We start from the raw sequence: 24,846 nt of genomic DNA on the forward strand, positions 1-24,846 counted from the left end.
ACGTACCACGAGGCAGTTTTATCGTGGCCAATCCACCTAACCTGCACATCTTTTAGACTTATAATAGTCAATGATGTGGATTCTTGAAATCTCCAAGCTTTTTTTACCCCTCACCATATCCATACTTCATGTGAACCCCAGCCTACACCACACATTTCATGTGGTGAAGAATAAGTTTAGTATTTTCTCTGCTTAAATGATGGCCTAACTAACTTTCCTTTCCTTTGACTGCCCCCACTCAATGTCTTGCAATTTACACTGGACCAAAGCTCACCACCACCTTCTAAAGGGCAGTTAGGGATGGCAATAAGTATTGGCTCAGCCAGCAACATCCACATCCCTTAAGAACAGAGAAAAAAGATTTTTGGATTGGTTGGTCACCTTAATGAGTCTATAGTGAATGCATCTAAAATGCATAGGGATTTCCCTGCGTAAATGGAGTTGAAACTAAATTCCACTAGGGTTATGATGTAATTACTGCAGGAATTTGGCCCCTGAGGGACTCTTCCTGTCTCTCCTAATAAATTTGGTAGAAATGATGCCTCTGAAGAGAGAAAAGCTGATTTCAGGAGTTTACACTATTTCCATTGCGATCCAACTGAGGTTATGACAGAGGGATGAGCGTGCTGCAGCCTCCAAGTGTCCTCCTGTGGTTCTGGAAGTTTCAAGCCTACATATATAAACTAGTAAAAAAAACTGATGTGGTGCCAATTCACATTCACTTCATGTAGAGGTGCTGTTTATCTTGTATTTTTTCCAAGTTCTTACCATTTATAGGCCAGCACCACCAGCTTGAATTGCATAAAAGTGAGACAGGGGAATTTGAAATATAGAAATGTAGAAAATAGGAATACGAATAGGCTATTTAGCCCTGCACGTCAGGTCCACCATTGACTATGATTATGGCTGGTAATCCAACTCAGTACCCTGTTCCCACTTTTGCCCCATACCCTTTCATCCCCTCAGTCCTAAGAACTATATCTAACTCCTCCTTGAATACATCCAATGTTTTGGCCTCAACCACTTTAAGTGGCAGAGAATTCCCTAGGCTCACTACTGTCTAGGTAAAGAAATTTATCCTTATCTCAGTCCTAAATGGCCTGCCCCATATTCTTAGACTATAACCCCTTGTTTCAGACTCTCTGGTCACTGGGAAAATCCTTCCTGTGTTTACCCTGTCTAGTCCTGTTAGATGTCATAGGCTCTTATGAGATTCCAAAGCCACCCCCCCCCCCCCACCCCAGCATCTTCTAAACTCCAGTGAATATAGTACTAACCAATTTAGTCTCCCTTCATACGTTGGTATCGTTATCCCAGGAATCATTCTGGTAAGGCTTTATTGTATCCCATCCATAGCCAAAACATTCATCCTCAGATGAGGAGTCCAAAATTGTACACAATATTCCGGTATGGTCTCACCAGTGCCCTGTACAATGCCTGCAATTCATCCAAGCTCCTCAACTCAAATCTTCTCGTTACTTGCCCTCTCATTCTCCCTCTTCCCTTCAGTGAATTAGATAAATAAGCACTGGCTTTGCTACTCATACTATGAATTAATAACAAAAATAAAACGCTGACAGCTGCAATACCCTGAAATTACCTTTCAGCACGGGGATTGTCAGTCATGATGGTAGCAATCTGAATCTGCATGCTTGCAAACTAGGCCTTCATAACTTGAGTCTTTGATTCCACTGCAATACCTTGACTTTGGAAGGTTTTTGCTTGCCAGTCAGACCCCACTATAGCCTTGGTTTATGAATACACTAATTGCAATATTCCAAAATCTCCTAGATTCTGGAAGAACCCAGATTGTTTGGAAAACTAGAAAAGTAACAACTCCATTCAAAAAAAGAATGATAGCAATGAATAAACTGTTGGGTAGTTAATTTAAATTCAGAAAGCGGGAAAATGCTAGAATCTATTGAGGAAATAGTAACAGCGGCATTTAGAAAAGCATAACAAATGTAGATAGTTAAATTGTTTCGTATAAAGACAAATCATGATTAACAAATTTGTTAAGAGTTCACTGAGGATGTAACAAACAGGGTGGATAAAGAGGAACCTGTAGATGTGTAGTGTATTTCCAAGAAGCATTCAAACTAGTGCTGGAAAAAGTAACATGTTCATGAGGTCAGAGATGGTGTTATTCACTGATGATTGCATCGTGTGTGATGCAATATTCCCCACTTGCCTGGATAAGTGCAAGCTGCAGCAAAACTTAAGACGCTGGAGACCATCCAGGCCAAAACAGCTGCTTGATTGGCACCACATCCATCACCTTCAACATTCACTGCCTTCACCACCAAAGCATAATAGCCACACTGTGTGCCATCTAAAAGATGCCTTGTAGTAACACACCAATACTCCTTTGACATCGAGAATGATAAAGACAGCAGATGCATTGGAACACCACCTTCTGCAAGTTCCCTCCAAGCCAAATGCTATCTGACTTGGAAATACATCACCCAGTCCTACACTGTAAGCAAAAAAAGTCTATTTCCCTCCCTAGCAGCATTGTGGGTCTACCTACATTACCTATACCAGTGGGGGTATGGCAGCAGTTCAAAAGACAGTTCATTACTACCTCCTCCAGGCTATTTAGGGGTGGGCTATAAATGCTGGCCTAGCCAGTGATGTCCACATCTAAAGTAAGGCCACTGCAGATGGCATGAGCTCTTGGTTTTGGGTGTGATGGATTAGCATGGATAGAGGATTGGCTAACATGAGAAAAAGAATTGTGACAAATTGATTCCTCAAGTAGGCAAACTGCCGCTAGAGTAGTGTCACAGCGATTAGTTCTGAATCCTCAGCTACTTTTTATCCAAGTCATTCATATTGATAATGAGACTCTACAGCAAAGTTTGCTGATGAAACAAAAGTAGATGGGAAATCAAAAACAGAAAATGGTGCACAAACTCAGCAGGTCTGGCAGCATCTGTGGAGAGAGAAACAGGGTTACTGTTTCAGGTCCAGTGATCCTTCTTCAGAAATTGAGTTCCGTTTTTATTTCAGTATTTCAGTAGCCACAGTTCTTTATGTTTGATGGGAAAGTTAGTTGTGAGAAGAATACACAGTTTACAAAAGGGTCGTAATAGGTTAAGTGAATGGACAAAAAATTATATCTAGAATATAATGTGGGAAAATGTGAAGTTACCCACTTTCGTAGGAACACCAGAAAAAATGAATATTATTTCAATGTGGAAATACCACCAAAAGATGCAGTATAGAAGTTTCTGGGTGTCTTTGTACAGGAAATGGTCAGTCAAGAAAATAAAAGAAAGAGAGAGTGTGAACACTGGTCTCAGTACTGACTAAATGTGTGTTCATTCTGAGTGTTGACAAGTAGAGATCTTACAGGACTTTGAGTTCACATTTCAATTATCTCTGCTAAGAGCAATCTCAGACAATGCCCTCTACAATGTTAATGAAGGGCCAGTTAGCCTACAAATTCATCCATTTCCTTCAGAATGGTGAGTTGAACATATAACAAACATTCATTAAAGACGGGACAAAAAGAAACACACACTATCTTGTAGTCACCAATGCATGCCAAACATGAGGCATTCCAGAGCCAAACTATTCTCAACAAATAATGATGGTGCATACATGAGTAAAGTGAAATTGATGTAACGTGAAATATTAACAGGTGAAATTTAATTTTGAACAACAGTTTGTGCTCTCAAGTCTAATATTGATGGTAATATAGTTGTCCAGGATATATGTTCTAAGCAATCTGTTTTAATTTATATATGTATATAATGCAAATATTTAATTTGATTACCTTTCCTTTAAAGAAAATAAATTGAAGAATCTTTGGTGAAAATTTGTACTAAACTAATGTCTTTGTGATTCCTGCATAGCTTGTTTCACTGGGAGAAAGTGTGCAATGTCCAGAAGATGAAAGGATTTACCCCCTTCCAGTACTCCCATTGAAAAATATCTATCTTTCACAACTTATCTTGATGGCAAAAATTAAACTAAGACTTGGTAAGAAAAGTGTTTCAAAGATTTTCTCCATATTGATTGTGGAGGTGAAATTATGATGATTAATATTTGATACCATTTCAAATGAACAGATTATTATCCATAGCAGCGCTTTGATAGTATCTCTCATCAAGAAGACAGTTCCTTTGCTTTACAAGGCATACCAGAGGGTTTTAACCAGGCAGCAGGGAAGCATAGCTCCAGCCAAGAATCAGTGTGGCGAAGGGCCAATGTGTTTAGTGGTATTATTGCTGGATTGTTAATCTAGAGACCTAGAAAACATTCTGAGCAGCCAGGTTCAAATCCTGTCACAGCAGACAGTGGAATTTGAATTTAATAAATATCCGGTATTAAAAATCTTAATAATGATCATGAATCCTTTGTTCATTGTCAGAAAATCCCATCTGGTTCACTAATGTCCTTTAGGGAAGGGAACTGCCATCCTTACTTGGTCTGGCCAATATGCGACTGCAGAACCACAGCAATGTGGCTGACTCTTAACTGCCCTCTGGATAATTAGGGATAGACAATAAATGCTGCCTGGTCAGCAACACCCCCATCGCGTTGACAAAATAAAAAAAAAGGAGTTTGGTCAAGAGGAATGATCTTTGTGATGCTTTTGAAGTAAATGTCCCACTATAAGTTAATTTTTGGGTGAAAGTTTCAGGGATCAAGGGTACTGTTTGAAAAATCATTGTTGGAACAGAAAACATTAGCAGTAATGTAATCTTGGAGAAACAAACACACTTGGTTAATGAAGTTGCAAAGATGTATTTCCCTCCCTGCCTCTATCCTGCCTTTTGTATGGACCTTTCGCAACTCCCTCATCTGCTCCACATTCCCCACTAACCCCGTCCCCCCCGCGGCATCTTTCCCTGCAATCGCAGGAAGTGCAACACCTGCCCCTACACCTCCCCCTTCACTTCCACTCCAGGCACCAAACAAATCTTTCACATCAGACAGAGGTTCACCTGCACATCCGACATTGTGGTCTATTGCATCCACTGCTCCTGATGTGGCCTCTACCTTGCTGAGACCAAGCGGACACTTGGAGGCCGCTTTGTAGAGCACCTGCACTCCATTCACAAAAAACACCTTCCAGTCGCGAACCATTTCAACTCCCCTTCCCACTCCGTGGGGGCCATATCCATCCTGGGGCTCCTCCATTGTCACAATGACACCACTCAGAAACTGGAGGAGCAGCACCTCATATTCCACCTTGGGACCCTACAGCCCAATAGCCTAAAGATGGAAATCATCAGTTTTAAAATCTTCCCACTCCTGGCCTCATCCCATGCCCAACCCTCACTCTCATCCCACCTCCGACTGGAGACAACCTATCCATCTTCTCTCCCATCTATCTGTTCCTCCGACCTCACTGACCAATCCCCACCACTGCCTACCTGCACTCACCTATCATCATCCCACATACCTTCCCCAGCCCCACCCCTCCTCTCTCTATTTTTTTATGAGCTCCCTTCCCCCTCCCCCATTTCTGAAGAAGAGTCCCAACCCGAAACATCAACTTTCCTGCTCCTCTGATGGGATCAGATCGGAATCCTCAGGAACACAACAGATCAGGCAGCATCAGACGAGCAGGAAAGTCGACATTTTGGGTCGTGACCCTATATCCGAAACATTGACCTTCCTGCTCCCCTGATGCTGCCTGACCTGCTGTGTTCCTCCAGGTTCACACTGTGTTGACTCTGAGTTCCAGCATCTGCATTCTTGCTGTCTCCTTGTACAAGACTTGTGATTAGTCAAACAGCATTACAGTAGAATTTAGACCAGTAAGCAAATCCAGGGGGGAATTGTTCGGTTTGTTAGTAATTCTGTTAATTTGGTCATGTTAGGGTTAAATAAATAAATTGGTTCTTGTTACTTGTAAAGTGGAGATCAGGGATTTTCTTTCTTTTAAGCACTATTTTAATACCTTATGAGGAGTAAGGCAAGCTTCTCGGAGTGTTTCAGGGGCAATTATTAAAAGGGAGCCTCTACTCCCATCATAACAGACTGGGGCTTGTGTTTTGGTTTAATTATAGGAGGAGTTCGACCAATCCCACTCTGTAACAAAAGAAAATTGAATTTGAAAGTAGTGAAGTTTTGCCACAGTTGTACAGGACATTTGAGAGACCACATCTGGGCTACTGTGTACAATTCTGGCAAAGACAAAATTGCATTAGAAGTAGTTCAGAGAGGGTATGCTCAAGTGATTCCTGGGATGAATGGGTTATCTTACAACGAAAGGTTGGACAAGCAGGGCCTATTTAAAGAGGTTCAGAGATAGTAGGAACTGCAGATGCTGAGCATCTGAGATAACAAGGTGTAGAGCTGGATGAACACAGCAGGCCAAGCAGCATCAGAGGAGCGGGAAAGCTGACATTTCAGGCTTAGACCCTTCTTTAGAAATGGGGGAGGGGAAGGGGGTTCTGAAATAAATAGGGAGAGATGGGGAGGCGGATAGATGAATAGAGGAGAAGATAGGTGGAGAGGAGACAGACAAAGAGGCAGTAAAAGTGAGTGTAGGTGGGGAGTTAGTGAGGAGATAGGTCAGCCCAGGGAGGACGGACAGGTCAAGGGGACGGGGTGGTGTTAGTAGGTAGGAGATGGGGGTGGAGCTTGAGGTGGAAGAAGGGAATAGATGGGAGGAAGGACAGGTTAGGGAGGCGGGGGACGAGCTGGGCTGGTTTTGGGATGCGGTAGGGGGAGGGGAGATTTTGAAGCTTGTGAAGTCCACATTGATACCATTGGGCTGCAGGGTTCCCAAGCGGAATATGAGGTGCTGTTACTGCAACCTTCAGGTGGCATCGTTGTGGCACTGCAGGAGGTCCAGGATGGACATGTCATCTGAGGAATGTTGCAGGAACAGCAACTCATATTTCGCTTGGGAACCCTGCAGCCCATTGGTAGAAATGTCAGCTTTCCTGCTCCTCTGATGCTGCTTGGCCTGCTGGTTCATCCAGCTCTACACCTTGTTATCTCAGGGCCTGTTTAAACATCTGTTTAAAATGAATCAAGATGATCTTCTAAAAATTAATAAGATTGTGAGGGCATTTGTCATGGTAAATGCTGAAAGGATGCTTCTACTATTTCTACTGCTGGTGAAAATAGAACTAGGAAAGACAGTTTAAAACTAATAGATCTCCCATTTAGGTCGGTAGATAAGGATAATTGCTGTTATCTTAAGGGTCATTCCGCAATGAAGTCTAGATCTTTAAGACTGTGTTAGACAGATACCTGGTCAGGAAGATTGTCAAAGAGTAAGTAACAGAAAGGTAAAGTTGAAACAAAGGTCAGATCAGCCATGATCTTATTGAATGGTGGAGTAGGCCGAGGGGTTTGAATGGGCTAGTCCTGCTCTTAGATCACATGGATGTCCCAATGGTTCTAGGGATGAATGAGATTACAGAGAAAGAAAGGCCCTTTGGGAAGAGGATGAAAATAGTAAAATTGAGGCACTGTTTAACTAGTGACATATCTAGGTCAGCAAGTACTGGGGTGATGAGTGACTGGAGTTGGGCTTAAGTTCGGAAATGGATAGCAGTATTTTAGAAGCTTACAAAGCTTTGTATATTTGACACCAACCTGCAGCTTTTTTAGAATGGTCAAGTTTCAAGTGAACAAAGATGTCGATGAGTATTGCAGCAGTGAATGGGTTGAGCTGGAGCAGAGTTGAGTGGAAGTAAGCAGTGCTAGTAATGGCTTGGATATGTGATTAAAAGTTTAGCTCTGAGTAAAATATATTATTGAGATTATGAACAGTCTCAGACAGTTTCTAGCGAGCAAGTCAGTGACAAGGCAGTGGAGTTTATGGAAGAGATCAAAGAAAATGTTTCATTCCTTCCAATACTTAACTGGAGAAAACATCTGATTATTTAGTACTTGATTTGTGAACAGTGGCATTACTGTGAAATGAACACTGACACTGACACACCAAAAAGTGCATTCTTCATACTCAACCTTGACAAGAACAAAGTTATCTTTACCAAAAGGAAGTGGCTACACAATGCCAAAATGAATAGTACTTCTCTCTGATACTTGTTCTGCAGTTCTTAGAAATAAATGAATTATTAACATTACTGTATAGCATCTTGGCTCCCATTACAATTTAGTTCCTGCAGATATTTTTTATCTAATGTTTAACACAGTTTCCCTTTTCTCGTCCCATACAAGGCACTGCTTCAGCACAATTGATAACATGTTCAGCTGAAAGATGGAACATATCATGCTGGCAAGAAACACTTTCCTGTTTCACTTCAGCTCTTGAGCTTTGCAGGGAAGCAGCTTCGAAGCAAATCGATTTAGAAGCAGATTTATTGTTTCAGAAAGGTATACCATGTTCAATAGTGTACTATGCTTTGTCAATGAATATAATAATCAACATTAATCTTTTAGGGTGGCACAGTGGTACAATGGTTAGCACTGTTGCCTCACAGTGCCAGGGACCCGAGTTCGATTCCTCGGATGACAGCCTGTGTGGAGTTTGCCTATTTTCCCCATGCCTATGTGGGTTTCCTCCAGGTGCTCTGGTTTCCTCCCACAGTCCAAAGATGTGCAGGCTAAGTGGATTGGTCATGCTAAATTGTTCATAGTATTCAGGGGTGTGTAGATTAGGAGGATCGGTCTGGCTGAGGTACTCTGAGGGTCGGTGTGGGCTTGTTGGGCCAAAGGGCCTCTTTCCACACTGTAGGGATTCTATGATGAAATTTCTAATTATGATAAAAACAGAAAGTGCGAAGACACTCAGCAGGATTGGCAACATCTGTGAAGAGAAACAGTGTTAATTGTTTTGAGTCCAATATGACTCTTTGTCAGACCCTGGCTCACATATGTATATGATGGAGCAGGAGGTGGGAGGGTATATCAGTGCACTTCCAACATTGCTGTCTGCTCTCAAAAGCCCTGTGTTATTTTCTAATCACACGGTCCAGCCAGACTGCTCTTAAGACAGACTGTATCTCAAAAGGAATCTGCACAAAAATATTTATAGCAATATAATTTCTTGTGAAGTGATCACCAGAACAAACTGAGTAACACATTGTGATGAATGGAATGCTATTGGCATTACAGTTATTGGTGGTCAGGAGGAGAGATGTTGTGGCCCCACTGGAGTTGGAAGATCTTCCAGGGCTCCACTGCATGTAGCAGTGGAAGTTAATTTCCAAAGTCTAGATTCACAAGTCTGTCAGTGGTGCCACAAAAGGTATAATGATCTTTTGTGGATGGTCAAGGCCAGTGATTGCTACTTCAGTTGAATTCTCTTGCCCACTGGAGCACCCAACCTCTCTCAATTCTCACTGCAGCACACACATCACTCACTCAGGATCACCCTCTAGCACTCAAGACTCATTCCTAAATATCTAACTGTTCAAACATTACCCCCATACACTTACCATTGCTGCCAGGCTCACATCTATCTCTCATTGCCTCTATACTGCATCCAGCTATTCAGCTATTAAAAGCCACATCAACCAAACAGGAATATTATATAACCACTTCCAGACTTGTAACATGTCCCTTGCAAAAATTGTGAGCTCTCCACATTCCCAATGTACACTCTCCCCTTGCGTGCAGCTTCACATAACCACAATGTACAACCTTGCTTCACAGCTGACCAGTCCAATCTAACTTTCCCAAATATCAGCCTGTGGATATCTACATAATCTGTTATTGGTTGAGAGACGGAAATAAGAAAGTGATCAAAACACCAGGTTGAGATGCTGTTCGAATGGTCGGTGCAGACTCAATGGGATGAATGGCCTCTATTTGCACTGTAGGAATTCCATGATTCTATTCTATGAGTAATGGCATAGGAAGTCATATATCCAAGTTTGCAGATGATACAGAATTAGGCAGCATTGTAGATATTGAAAAAACAGTATAAAATTATGAAGGGATACTAGTAGACTAGAATTTAGCAAGTTAGGGTGATTTGATCAAGGTCTTCAAGATATTAAAATGAAAACTACACAGTAGACAAGCTATTTTCACTTGAGAACTAGGAGCCATAGCCTGAGAATTAGGGCCAGACCATTTGGGAAAGATGTTAGGAAGCACTTCTACACACAAAGAGTGACAGAGGTTTGGAACTCTCTTCCATTAATGCCAGATGGTGCTGGATCAGTTGATCACTTAATCTATTTTTGTTAAGAAAACATATTAGGTGATATGAGCAAAAGGCAGGTATATGGAGTTAGGCCACAGATCAGCCATAATCTCATTGAGTAATGGAATAGGCTGAGGGGTTGAATGATCTATTCCTGTTCCTACATTCCCCAATTTCTACCACCTCCAGCATAATGCCACTTTTGAAAAAAACTGTCTTACCTTCCTGCTTCTGCATTTCAAAGGAATTGTTCTCTCTGGAACACAATGTTCAACTTCCCCTTCACCACCAATATCCCTTCACCTTCAAACCCCTTTGCTTTCCTTTACCATCTTTGTACATAAGTGCAGGAGATGTATCACTTGCACTTGTATCTCCTCAATTCTCACTGTCCAAAGCTACAGATATTCCATGTGAAGGGGAAGCAATGATTTATTTACCCTGATGTTTTTCTATTTCTCATATCCTGTATTCTCTGCTCATAATGTGGTATCTGCCACACATGGTAGACTCACTGCAAACTAATGGAACACCTTTGTCAGACAGTCATCGTGAACTCACTATCTGTCATTTTAATTCTGTACCTTGTTCCTCTTCTGAACTCTGATCTCTCAGTCCTTGGCATGGAAACATACAAATTAGAAACAGGAGAAAGCCATTCGAGCCTGCTCTGCCATTCAATAAATTCATTGCTGTTCTGATTATCCATTTTTCGAAGTTCTGCCAATTATCTCCTAGCTCATCAAGAATATATTCACTTCTGCCTTAAAAATATTCAAACACTTGTCATTCAATCTTCTTGAGGAGAATTCTGAAGACACATTACTCTGTGAGGAAAAAAAACTTGGTAACTGTTCTAAATGGGCAACTACTTTTATTTTGAAACAGTGACAACTAATTTGAAATATTCCCACAAGCAGAAATATTCACTCCACATCAGGATTTTGTATGCTTCAATTGCTGCTTACTGTTTTCAGCTTCAGTGGATGCAAGCCCAGGCTGTCCATTTTTTCTCTTAAGACAATCCACCCATTCCAGGTATTAGTCATGTAAAATCATTCTTTGAACTTCCTCCAACATATTTACATCCTTCCTTAAATTAGGACTCCAATACTCTATGCAGTACGCCAAATGTGATTTCAACAATTCCCTGTAAAATTGAACGATAACCTTGGATTGCTACACTGTTCCACTGAAGCTCAATGCCACTTTAAGCAACGGTACCTCATCTAATGACATGGCACTTTACATGCTTCTGGATTTAATACTGAGTTTAACAATTTTAGTTATGGATCCCATTTGATTCTTCTGGTTTGATATTTTTTGTCTTGCTTGTCTCTTATTTTTGGTTCTCTGGACTTGGACAGCAGCTACCCTAACCATTCATTCCTCCTCTAGACATAAGTTCTATATCTTCAACAAAACAAAGAATAAAACAAAGTAGATCTGAAACAAATACAGAAATTACTGGAGAAACTCAGCAGGTTTGGCTGAATCTGTGGTGACAGAAACAGAGTTAACATTTAGAGTATGGTGACCCTCTGACAAAGGCAACACAAAACCTTTTAACCACTTAATCCTTCCAGTACTTCACCCTAACACAGGTTTCCCCATATTTTGAAGTCGGGGATGAAGGTAAAAGAAGTGGTGTCACAATATTGATCAAGAAATCAATTAAAGTAGTGAGGAGGATGACATCTTATCATTCTCGTAAATCTTTTCTGAACCCTGTCTAGTTTCACAACATCTTTCCTATAGCAGGGAGACCAGAAATGCTGGCAATACTCAAAAAGTACCTGAACCAATGACTTATGCAGCTGCAACATGACCTCCCAACTCCTATACTCAATGGACTAACCAATAAAGGCAAACATACCAAATACCTTCTTGATGGACTGAAGGATCTTTTCTCTGTGCTGTAGACCTCTATGATACTATAAATGTGCCATGTCTCTTCAAACCGCAAATCAGTTTTCAATTAAGTTAGATGTTCATCAACAAATGAGCTAAAATTGTTTCATGTATTTGGTTTTGTTTCAGGAAAGATACTGCGCCAAATGACAGAAATGAATTATCAAAAGACCCTTGAAGCTGCTAATTTTTTGATGGAAGCTATCAATGTCAGTTACTTTCATGACCAAAATCTCTGGTACGTTTAAACGGGAACAATTAACTATAGAAGCTAAAAATCAGAAAGAAAACCTGAAAATGCCGGAAATACTCTATAGTCTGTGCAACCAGAAACAGAGTTCAAATTTCACATCAATAACCTTTTATTAAACTTTCCATTTCATCATGCCAAATACATCTAGTCAATCCAACAATGATAACACTATAGGGCCTTTGGGGAAATCACTAATTAATCTCCCCATGCAGGTTGTTTAGTATGAATTTCCTTGGTAACAGACAATGCCTAGCGAGGGGGAATTCATCACCTGAGCCCTTTAAAAAGCAAATCCCAATCTTAGTTGTGGGCGATTATACCCCCTTTCCAGTTATTTGAAAAATCTTTTATTGAGCCTTTGATTGAACTTCAACTCCCCGCTGCTGATCTTTGGACATCTGGTGAGGAGGAGTGTGGGCCAATAGGAGGACCTTCTCATGGGTCTATTCCTGGGCCTGGCCTGGGTGACTATTAACAAGTCCAGGCAATGGGCTGTGGAGAGAGTCATATCTGCTGTCTGCTACTCTTCTGCAGTTACGTTTGTACCGGGGTATAATTGACAGGGAGCACGCAGTGTCATTCAAATGCTCTCAATGCCTTGGGGAGAGTTAGGCACCATGGGAGATAGATGGCTTTATTTCCCCATCTAACTCCATTTGATTCAGTCGCATCCCTCTCTTCCTACCTCCACCTTGCCTTTGGATTGCATTGCCCATAATGGACTTTGCTTGCAAGCACTCAATTGCCTACCTATTTGGGAGTCCTCCCTCTTTCCATTAGGGACATGACTGTTGCATGCAACAGGCCCTTATAACTGTAGATTGCAGTGGTTCACGAACTCCCAGCCAGCGTTTATTTCACGGCACTGTGGAGTCCATGGACCATGACTCTGTGGGTTGTGGACACCTGCACCCCCTTTCAATTTGAAATATCTTTTGTTGTGTTTTTAGTTGCAGTTCATCTCCTTGCTCCTGATCTTTGGTCACCTGGTGTGGAGAAATGTGGGCAGATCGATGATCTCCAAGTGGGTTTGCTCTTGGGCCTGATCCTGGCTAGTTTGGTTATAATCAGGTCTAGGCAGAGGGTTGTGAAGGGTGTAATGTCTGCCAACTGTTTTTCCCCCATTTTCCCCCACAGGTATTAGAGATGGTCCAGGTGAACTTAAGGTTGGTGTGGAAGGTGTTGGGGAAGTGGATGACATTTTTCCGTCCCCACCCTTATCTGCTTTCAGGAGACACCACTTGGCCGCTCCATACTCCCCTCTAGCCCAACCACACCTGGCACTTTTCCCTGTAACCGCAGGAAGTGCTACACCTGCCCCTATACCTTCCCCCTCATCCCCATCCCAGGCCCCAAGAAGACCTTCCACATCAAGCAAATGTTCACCTGCATATCTGCTAATGTGGTGTACTGTATCCACTGCTCCTGTTGTGGCCTCCTGTACATCGGGGAAACCAAATAGAGGCTTGGGGACTGCTCTGCGGAACACCTACATTGGATTCACACTACACAACTGCACCTCCCAGTTGCGAGCCACTTCAACTCCTCCTCCCATTCCTTAGACGACATGTCCATCCTGGGCCTCCTGCAGTGCCACAACAGTGCCATCTGAAGGTTGCAGGAACAGCACCACATTTCGCTTGGGATCCCTGCAGCCCAATGGTATCAATGTGGACTTCGCAAGCTTCAAAACTTCCACTCCACCCAACCGCATCCCAAAACCAGCCCAGTTTGTCCCCGCCTCCCTAACCTGTCCTTCCTCCCATCTATCCCCTCCTCCCACCTCAAGCCCCACCCCATCTCCTACCTACTAGCCTCATCCCACCGCATTGACCTATCCCCTCCCTAACTCCCCAACTACACTCACCTTTACTGGCTCCACCCCCACCTCGTTGACATGTCTGTCTCCTCTCCACCTATCTTGTCCTTTATCCATCTTCTATCCACCTCCCCCCCTCTCCCTATTTATTTCAGAACCCCCTTCCCCTCCCCCATTTTTGAAGAAGAGTCTAGGGCTGAAATGTCAGCTTTCCTGCTCCTCTGATGCTGCTTGGCCTGCTGTGTTCAACCAGCTCTACACCTTATTCTTGTTCAAGGGCTTGCAGCTCTTAGAGAGCTCTTGAACTAAAGGATCAGTAGGAGGTAACAGCAAGATACCTCTCAAGTTAAGCAAGGGAGAGGAAGCCCAATATCAAGGCAACCCCTCTTGGATGTATTAATTTTTAAGTTTTTTAAAAAAAACCAAACTACTTAACAGACCGAGGACTGTATGTTGAATTTGACAAAAAAGGCTTTTACAAATTTGAGTTTTATTGTAAATCTACAGTGTACCAGCCTCTACGTTTTCCATAAGGACCCTTTCCCTGTCCAAAAAATGTACATACCATTGATTAATTTGGTGAGGAATGTCTTCAATCACCCAATTAGCAGACAAGATACATACCTTGCACACAACGGCAATGTAATACTAATTAAAATGAGAAGAACAGTAGGGAGTGGTGACAAGGGAGTGAACTACATCGAAATAACATTGGAGATTGAGATAATGTCACTGTCTTACGTCAGTGGTGGGCAAATGATTGGAAAAGGCTCTGAGAGATAGGATTTTTGATCACTTGGATAGGCACAGTTTGATTTGTGATAGTCAGCATGGATTTGTGAGGGGTAGATCATGCCTCACAAACCTTACTGAATCATTTGCAGAGGTGACCAAACACGCAGATGAAGGTGGAGTAGTGGATGTGGTAGACATGGATTTAAGTAAGGCATTTGATAAGATTTCCCATGGTAGGCTCATGCAGAAGGTAAGGAGGCATGGGATAAGGGGAAATGTGGCAGATTGGATTCAGAATTGGCTGACCCTTAAGACAAAGGGTGGTAGTGGACGGAAAATATTGAACATGGTGCTCAGTTATGAGTGGTGTACCACAAGGATCTGTTCTGGGTCATCTTCTATTTGTGATTTTTGTAAATGATTTGGATGAAGGAGTGGAAGGGTGGATTCGTAAGTTCGTGGACGATACAAAGGTGGGTCACGTTGTGGACACAGCAGAGGGCTGTTCTAGGTTACAAAGGGACATTGATAGAATGTAGAGCTGAGCTGAGAAGTGGCAAATGGAGTTCAACCCTGAAAAGTGTGAGGTGATTCATTGTGGAAGGACAAACTTGAAAGCAGAATACAGGGTTAACAGAAAGATTCTTGGCAGTGTGGAGGAGCAGAGGGATTTTGGGGTTCATGTTCACAGTTCAGTGAAAGCTGCCACCCAGGTGGATAGAGTTGTTAAGAAGTCATATGGCGTGTTAGCTTTCATTAATAGAGGCTTTGAGTTCAAGAGCCGTGAAGTTATGCCCCTGCTATCCAAAAGCCTGGTTCGGCCACATCTGGAGTGCTATGTCCAGTTCTGGTCAACTCACTACAGGAAAGATGTGGAAGTGTTGGAAAAGGTGCAGAGGAGTTTTATTGAGATGTTGCCTGGAATGAAGGGAAGGTCTTACGAGGAAAGGTTGACAGAGCTTGGGCTTTTCCCTTTAGAACAACAAAGGATGATAGGTGACTTGATAGAGGTGTGCAAAATGATCAGAGATATAGATATACAGCCAGAGACTTTTTCCTATTGTGGAGGTAGCCTTTTCGAGTGGTCATTGATTTAAAGTGAGTGGAGGTAGATATCAGGGAGACGTCAGAAGTAAGTTCTTTACTCAGAGAGTGGTAGGGGCTCGGAATGCATTGCCAGAGAGGGTAGTGGAGTAGGCCTCATTAGGGGTATTTAAGCGGCTATTAGATAGGCATATGGATAATAGTATAAGGTAGCGGTGGAGGTTAGAAGATCTTAGGATTAGGGTAAAAGTTTGGCACAACATCATGGGCCAAAGGGCTTGTATCGTGCTGTACTGTTGTACGTTCTATAAGCCACCACAGTGTCCACTCAACAGAGGCCAGTATCCCGTTGTGAAGTCACCCTATATATTACCACGCGGAGCATCCTTGACATAGATCCAGCTCCCTCAGAGAGCCAAATCTCAGAGTCAGCAGGATGTCTGATACTCTTGTTCTTATTTGCCAGCCAGGGCTCCCCAATTGGACCAGATTAACAGGCCCAATCAACCTTGTTACAATCATAATACCCACCTTTCTCTGAATATATCAAGCATCCTGGTGAAAGCTGATTGCTCCTTCTCCAAGGATACCATGGCATAGACATAGCCAATGGAAGTGAGACAGGTAGACAGGAATTACTGCCTTTTCCACAGCCTGCTGCTTAGGCCAGTTGATGAAGAACTCTTTAATGGGTTCAAATTCCATTAATATGCTGTGCTGGGTTTTTGACCTGGCTGTATATTTATGCTAACTATTTCAATATTAGTGACAATATTGTCATACCATCACCTCCCCATAAGAACCCAGCCCTTTTGTTTCAATCTAAGTAACAAAAACTGCCAATCAGAGCAATGTCACAAACATTGTATTTATGTAGTCTTTAGAGCAAAGGTAAGGTCTTCGATTTATGTTGGGGTCTCCAATTTTTTTTCTTCTCTTTTAAGAGTAGCTGCTTAAATATGAGGTTGATACTGGTGGATATTTTTAAGTTTATAAAAAAATTACAATGAAGTGTACAAGCAAGGAGTGTAGAGTCATTGATTCATAATTATATCAAACAAATTAAATAAATCAAATACAATAGTGATAACAGGGCAGGTGATGTATTGCTGCTGCAATATGTGGATGGTTCTGGACACCAGTTTTGATTAAACACATCTGACGTAAGTGTTTACAGCTTGATGAAACTTGGTTCCTAGATGCGCTGGAATTCAAGCTGCAGACATTGCGACACACCAGGAATGAGGAACGTTACCTGGACATTTTGCTCCAGAAGGTGATCACACCTCTCAGATGAGGTAGTTCAGAATTGGTCTATGATTAAGGACAGGAAGGTGTGATGGCAGGTGAGACAGATGTGAGGATCCAGGAGATTGCAATTGAGAACCCTCAGCCCCTACAGCTGTCCAGTAGTTAGGAGCTTCTTGTATGCTATGTGAACTAGAGTGGGAGCACAAGGAGGATGAGTGAACTGATCTTGGCACACGGAGCCAATCAAGTGAGGAGAAGGGAATAGAAAAGTAGTAGTGGTAGGGCATGTTATAATTAGAGGGATAGATGCTGTTCTGTGCAGCTGTAGAGGTGTTCTGAAGGCTGCATTGCCTGCCTGCCTGGTGCCAGTGTTAGTGACATCTCCTCAGGGCTGGAGGAGAGTTGGGAGGGGAGGGATCTAGTTGTCATCTCAACATTGGTACCAATGACAATAACAACAAAAAGTTGCTGGAAAAGCTCAGCAGGTCTGGCAGCACCTGTGAAGGAAAAAGCAGAGTTATTGTTTCATGTCCGGTGACCCTTCCTCAGAAGGTTTCTGGGGAAGGGTCACTGGACCTGAAATGTTAACTGTTTTTTCCCTTCACAGATGCTGTCAGACAAAATTAGAATTAGAATACTTAGTGTGGAAACAGGCCTTTTGGCCCAACAGGTCCACATTGACCCTTAGAGTATCCCACCCAGACCCATCTCCTTATAAACCACCTAAGCTACACATCCCTGAACACACAGGCAATTTAGCATGGCCAATCCACCTAACCTGCATATCTTTGGACTGTGGGAAGAAACCAGAGTACCTGGAGGAAACGCATGCAGGCATGGGGAGAATGTGCAAACTCCACACAGATAGTCGCCTGAGGGTAGAATTGAACCCGGGTCCCTGGTGCTGAGAGACAGCAGTGCTAACCACTGAGCCACCGTGCTGCCCAAAACCTGCTGAGCTTTTCCAACAACTTTGTTTTTGTTCTTGATTTACAGCATCCGCAGTTCTTTTGGTTTTCATCGGTACCAGTGATATTGATATGACTAGGAAGGAAATTTTGCTGAAAGATTTTTGAACAGTTAGGGTTTCTAACTGAGTTATTGGCTAAATAAAATTGAGTTAATTGTGTGGCTCAAAGATCGATGCGGGTGGAATGGCTTTCAGTTGGTGCAGCATTGGCACCAGTACTGAGGGGTAAAAGGGAGTTGATCCAGTGGATAGGTTTCACTTGAACTGTGCTGTCCTCACAAATGAAATAACTCATTAGAGGGGGAATGATTTAGGAGAGGGGAATGTAAGCTGACAAAGCAAGAGAATTTAGTAGCATTGCAGGGCAGCCTATTTGGATAACAATACCCAGAATGGGACAGGAAAGAACAGAGTTTACAAACAGAAAAAAAACAGCAGTAAATAGGATTAAATGGGGAAAAGATGGTAAAAAGGCAAAATCAACGGTTCTTTACTTGAATGCATGTAGTGTCTGAAACAATATACATGAATTAAAAGCAAATGCAGGTGGATGGTAAAATCTTAAAAAGCCAAAATGGACATATGGTTACAAAAGATCAATGCTGGCAACTAATTATTCAGAGAACATGACTTTTCAAAAGGACAGGCAAGGAAGGAAATGCTGGTAGAGTAGCATTGCTAGTATGGAATTGGTACAACAGCAAGAAATGGTCATGGATCAGAGGATGCGGAATCCATATGAATGGATGTAAGAAATAAAAATGGGGGAAAGACACTGCTAGGGATAGTCTATAGGCCCCATCACAGAGGCTGTCCAGTGGAATAGAGAATAAATTGGGCTGTTTTGGATCTGGTGATGTGTAATGAGGTAGTTCTAATAAATGATATCAAAGTAAAAGAATACAGGAAACCAGTGACCATAATATGGTAGAATTTAGCATTCAGTTTGAGAGGCAGGAACTTGGATCAGAAGCAACTGCACTAAGCTTAAATAAAGGTAATTACAAAGCTAGCTAAAGTGGACCATGAAAGGAAGTCAACAGCAAAGATGGTTGAGCAAATGTAGAAAATAGGTGCAGGAGTATGCATTGGCCTTTCGAGCCTGCTTCGCCATTCAATATGATTGTCCAACATGTTTATTTGAAATCACAAGCTTTCATCAGGTGAAGTCAGCTGTTCCTATTTTCTCCCCATATTCTTTGATCCCTTTATCCCTAACAACTACATTTAAATCCTTCTTGGAAACAGTGTATTTTGTCCTCATCTGCTTTCTGTGGCAGAGAATTCCATAGGCTCACCGCTCTCTGGGTGAAAAGATTTTCCCTCATCTCTGTCCCAAAAAAAATGGCCAATCCTATTTCCCTATACTGTGATCCCTGGTTCCAGACTCGTCCAGTCTTTGAGAAGATGTTAGGGTGGTTATCTCTGGTTTGCTTCCAGTTCCTCGGGCTGGAGAGGGCAGGAACAGGGAAATAATGGACTTGAACATGTGGCTGAGGAGCTGGTGCCGGAAGCAAGGATTTAAATTCTTGGATCACTGGAGTATGTTTTGGGGGAAGGATAAATTGTACAAGAGGGACAGGTTGCATCTTAATAGGTGGGGGAACCAGCATTCTGGCAGGCAGGTTTGCCACTCCAACACAGGTGTGTTTAAACTAAGTAGTGGGGGGAGGGGCCAAACTGGAAATTTAAGAATGAAGTTAAAGGGAAAGTGAGAATAAGAGATGTTAAGAAAGACAACAGAATCAACGGAGCAGAAAACTCAAGAAGGGATCGTACAGTATGGCCAAGTGAAATGGGGATTGATAGAAAGGGTGAGGGAAGAAACAAATTTAAAAATATTATATATGAAGAAATAAGGTGGATGAGCTTGAGGCTCAGTTGGAAATTGGCAAGTACGATGTTGTGGGGATAACTGAGACATGGCTTCAAATGGACAGGGCCTGGGAAACGAATATTCAAAGCTATACGTGCTATTGAAAGGACAGACTGGTGGGCAGAGGGGGTGGGGTGGCCCTGTTGGTGAGGAATGATATTCAGTCCCTTGCGAGGGGGTACATAGAATCAGGAGAGGTAGAGTCAGTATGGATAGAGCTGAGAAATTCTAAGGGTAGAAAGACCCTAATTGGAGTTATCTACAGGCCCCCAAACAGTACTCAGGATGTCGGGTGCAAGTTGAATCAAGAGTTGAAATTGGCCTGTCGCAAAAAGTATCACTATAGTTGTTATGGGAGATTTCAACATGTGGGTAGACTGGGAGAATCAGGATGGTACTGGACCACAAGAAAGGGAGTTTGTGGAGTGCCTCCTAGATGGATTCTTAGAACAGCTTGCACTGGAGCCTACCAGGGAGGAGGCAATTCTGGGTGTGGTGTTGTGCAACGAACCGGATTTGATCAGGGACCTTGAAGTAAAAGAGCCATTAGGAGGTAGTGACCATAATATGATAAGTTTTTTAATCTGCAGTTTGAGAGGGAGAAGGGAGAATCGGAAGTGTCAGTATTGTAGTTGAATAAAGGGAACTATGGAGCTATGAGGGAGGAGCTGGCCAAAGTTCAATGGTACAATACCCTCGCAGGGATGGCAGTGGAACAACAATGGCAGGTATTTCTGGATATAATGCAGAAGGTGCAGGATCAGTTCATTCCAAAGAGGAAGAAAGATCCTAAGGGGAGGCAGGGGCAGCTGTGGCTGACGAGGGAAGTTGAGAACTGTATAAAGATAAAACAGAAGTAGTATAGCATAGCGAAGATAAGCGAGAAGCCGGAGGACTGGGAAGCTTTTAAAGAGCAACGGAAGATAATTAAAAAGGCAATACACTGAAAAAAAATGAAGTACCAAGGAAAACTGGCCAAAAATATAAAGGAGGATAGTAAAGGTTTTTGTAGGGATGTGATAAGAAAAAAATGGTTAAGACTAAAATTGGGCCCTTGAAGTCAGAAATGGGTGACTTTATTATGGGGAACAAGGAAATAGAAGAAGAGTTGAATAGGTACTTTGGATCTGTCTTCACTAGGGAAGACACAAGCAATCTCCCAGATGTAATAGTGGCTGAAGGACCTCGGATAATGGACGAACTGAAGGGAATTTATATTAGGCAGGAAATGGTGTTGGATAGACTGTTAGGTCTGAAGGCTGTTAAGTCCCCGGGACCTGATGGTCTGTATCCCAGGGTACTTAAGGAGGTGGCTCTAGAAGTCGTGGACGCATTGGTAATCATTTTCCAATGTTCTATAGATTCAGGATCAGTTCCTGCAGATTGGAGGGTGGCAAATGTTGTCCCACTTTTCAAGAAAGGAGGGAGAGAGAAAACAGGAAATTATAGACCAGTTAGCCTGACATCAGTGGCGGGAAAGATACTGGAGTCAATAATAAAAGATGAAATTACGATTCATTTGGATAGCAGTAATAGACTAGGTCAGAGTCAGCATGGATTTACGAAGGGGAAATCATGCTTGACTAATCTTCTGAAATTTTTTGAGGATGTATCTATGAAGATGGACAAGGGAGAACCAGTGGTTGTAGTATACCTGGATTTTCAGAAGGCCTTTGATAAAGTCCCGCATAAGAGATTGGTGAGCAAAATTAGGGCACATGGTATTGGGGGCAAAATACTGACTTGGATTGAAAATTGGCTGGCTGACAGGAAGCAAAGAGTAGTGATAAATGGGTCTCTTTCGGAACGGCAGGCGGTGACCAGTGGGGTACCACAAGGTTCGGTGCTGGGACCGCAGCTGTTTACAATATACATTGATGATATAGACAAAGGCATTAAAAGTAATCTTAACAAATTTGCTGATGACACAAAGCTGGGTGGCAGTGTGAAATGTGAGGAGGATGTTATGAGAATAGTGGGTGACTTGGACAGGGTAGGTGAGTGGACGGATGCATGGCAGATGCAGTTTAATGTGGATAAATGTGTGGTTATCCACTTTGGTGGCAAGAACAGGAAGGCAGATTACTATCTCAATGGAATCAAGTTAGTAAAGGGGAAGCACAACGAGATCTAGGTGTTCGTGTACCTCAGTCAATGAAAGCAAGCATGCAGGTACAGCAGGCAGTGAAGAAAGCTAATAGCATGATGGCCTTCATAACAAGAGTAATTGAGTATAGGAGCAAAGAGGTCCTTCTGCAGCTGTACAGGCCCCTGGTGAGACGGCACTTGGAGTATTGTGAGCAGTTTTCGTCTCCAAATTTGAGGAAAGACATTCTTGCTATTGAGGAAGTGCAGCGTAGTTTCACGAGATCAATTCCCAGAATGGCGGGACTATCATATGTTGAAATATTGGAGCAAGTGGCCTTGCATACACTTGAGTTTAGAAGGATGAGAAGGGATCTGATTGAGACGTATAAGATTATTAAGGGATTGGACACTGTGGAGGCAGGAAGCATGTTTCCGCTGATGGGTGAGTCCAGAACCAGAGGACACAGTTTAAAAATAAGGGGTAGGCCATTTAGAACAGTGTTGAGGAAAATTTCTTCACCCAGAGAGTGGTGGCTACATGGAATGCTCTGCCCCAGAAGGCTGGACGCCAACTCTCTGGATACTTTCAAGAAAGAAATGGATAGAGCTCTTAAAGATAGTGGACTCAAGGGTTATGGGGATGAGGCAGGAACAGGATATTGATTGTGGGGATGATCAGCCATGATCATAATGAATGGTGGTGCTGGCTTGAAGGGCTGAATGGCCTACTCCAGCACCTATTATCTATTGTCTATTGTCTAAGATCCTGCATTTACTCTGTCTAGTCCTGTCAAACTTTTATACAATTCTATGACATTATTCCCCACCCTTCCTCATTCTTCTAAACTCCAATCACTATAGTCCTAATCATTCAAGTCTCTCTTCATATGTAAGCCCTGCTATCCAAGGAGTCAGTCTGGTAAACTTTTGTTGCAATCTCTCCAAAACCAACCTCTCCTCAGGTACGGAGACTAGAAGTGCACACAATACAACAATTGTGGCCTTACTAAGGACCTGCAGAGTTACAGCAAGACATCCCCGCTCCTGCACGCAAATCCTCTCACTACGAAAGGTACCATATTATTTGCCTTCTTCACTGCCTGCTGTTCCTGCATACTTAGTTTCAATGACTAGTGTACAAGGACAACCAAGTCTTGTTGCAGCTCCCCTTTCCCAATTTATTGCCATTCAGATAATAATCTGTCTTCCTGTTTTTTTTCTACCTAAATGAATCACACCTATTCATATTATATTTCATCTACCATGAATTTACACTCACTCAATCTGTACAACTCACACTAAAGCATCTCTGCATCTTCCTCACAGCTGACCCTCCTACCCAGCTTTGTAGCAGATGTTTAAAAATATAGCTTATGGCTCAAAATAAAGATACATTCTGCTGAGAAAGAAAGATTCTTGCAAAGGAATAAGCCAACCATGGTTATCCAGAGAACTTAAGGATATCACCAAACTGAAAGAAAAAACATACAATGTGGCAATGATTACGTGTGTGGCATGGTGGCTCAGTGTTTAAGAATGCTGCCTCACAGCGTCGGGGCCTAGGTTCGATTCCACTGCAAGGCAACTGTCTGTGTGGAGTTTGCATGTTCTCCCGTGTCTGCATAGGTTCCTCCCACTGTCCAAAGATTGTGCAGGCTAGGTGGACTGGCCATGTTAAAAGTTACCTGTAGTGTTCAGGGATGTGGAGATTTGGTGGGTTATAGGGGGATGGGTCAGTGTTGGGCTGAAGGATCTGTTTCCACACTATAGGGATTCTATGATTTCTGTAAAACCAGAGGAATTGTAAAACTTTAAAAACCAACAAAGACTATCAAAAACCATGATAAAGAGAGAGAAGAATATCTTTGGGGTAAACTTTGTAAGTAATATTAAAACAAACAATAGCTACCAAAGATGTGCAGGTCAGGTGGCTGGCCATGCGAAGTTGCCTGTAGTGTTTAGGGATTTGTAGATTAGTGAGTTACAGGGGGATGGATCTAGGTAGAATTCTCTGAGGGTCAGTGTGGACTTGTTGGGTCGAAGGGCCTGTTTCTACACTGCAGGGATACTGTGATTTTAACTACTTCAAAATGGAAAGAAAAGCCAAAGCGAATGTAGAAATGAGGCTGTGGACCAGGGAATGGCAGCGACATTGAATAAAGTGATAGGGAAACTGATGGTGCTAAAGAGCAATACATGGCCTGGACATGATGTGATGTACCTGAGGATATTAAAATAAGCAGTTACAGAGACCTGGTAGAAATCTTCCAGGAATCTTTAGATTCTAGAAAACTTCCAACACTTATTCAAAAAAGGAAGGAGTCCAAAAAAGCAGATAACTAACTACAGGTCAGTTAGCTTAATGTCAGTTATTTGGAAAAAGTGTTAAAGTCAATTATAAAGAATGTAATTGCAAATCATTTAGACATACATAATGTTATAAAGCAGAGGTTGACTGATAACTAAAACTGAAACACCCACAGAGGAACACCTTGCCTTATAATCTGTCAAAAGAAATGTGAAAAGTGGTATAACCTGCTTCTCTCACCCCCCCCTCCCCATCTTACAAAAGGGGAAGTTAAATGAAATTAACTCCTGACAGTCACTGTATAATCAAGCAACAATTTATTTATCTAACTGTAACGGTGAACAAATTAATAGAACTGCTAACAAACCAAATAATTTCCCCATTAACTACTAAATATTCCCGAATAAAAAACAAGTCTAATAGTATGCTGTTCCAATAATTACAGGTCACACTTATCTACCAAAATAATTTTAAAAATTAAAACTTAATCTTTCAAAATTA

At 42.3% G+C, this 24,846-nt stretch overlaps 1 protein-coding gene and 1 long non-coding RNA gene across 5 annotated transcripts in view; one reads left to right on the plus strand and one right to left on the minus strand.

Annotated features, from left to right (window-relative positions):
- The window catches only part of LOC125463059 (cilia- and flagella-associated protein 54-like), a 437,943-nt gene that overhangs the window by 356,554 nt on the left and 56,543 nt on the right, over positions 1-24,846 (plus strand). The window contains exons 57-59 of the mRNA XM_048553715.2: positions 3,861-3,987; positions 8,158-8,313; positions 12,131-12,239. Coding sequence (XP_048409672.2) covers positions 3,861-3,987; positions 8,158-8,313; positions 12,131-12,239 — 392 coding nt within the window. The remainder of the gene's footprint in view (positions 1-3,860; positions 3,988-8,157; positions 8,314-12,130; positions 12,240-24,846) is intronic.
- The window catches only part of LOC125463061 (uncharacterized), a 172,379-nt gene that overhangs the window by 68,655 nt on the left and 78,878 nt on the right, over positions 1-24,846 (minus strand). The window lies entirely within an intron of this gene.

This window comes from Stegostoma tigrinum, chromosome 25 (genome assembly GCF_030684315.1).
Source record: "Stegostoma tigrinum isolate sSteTig4 chromosome 25, sSteTig4.hap1, whole genome shotgun sequence".
NCBI classification, from domain to species: domain Eukaryota; kingdom Metazoa; phylum Chordata; class Chondrichthyes; order Orectolobiformes; family Stegostomatidae; genus Stegostoma; species Stegostoma tigrinum.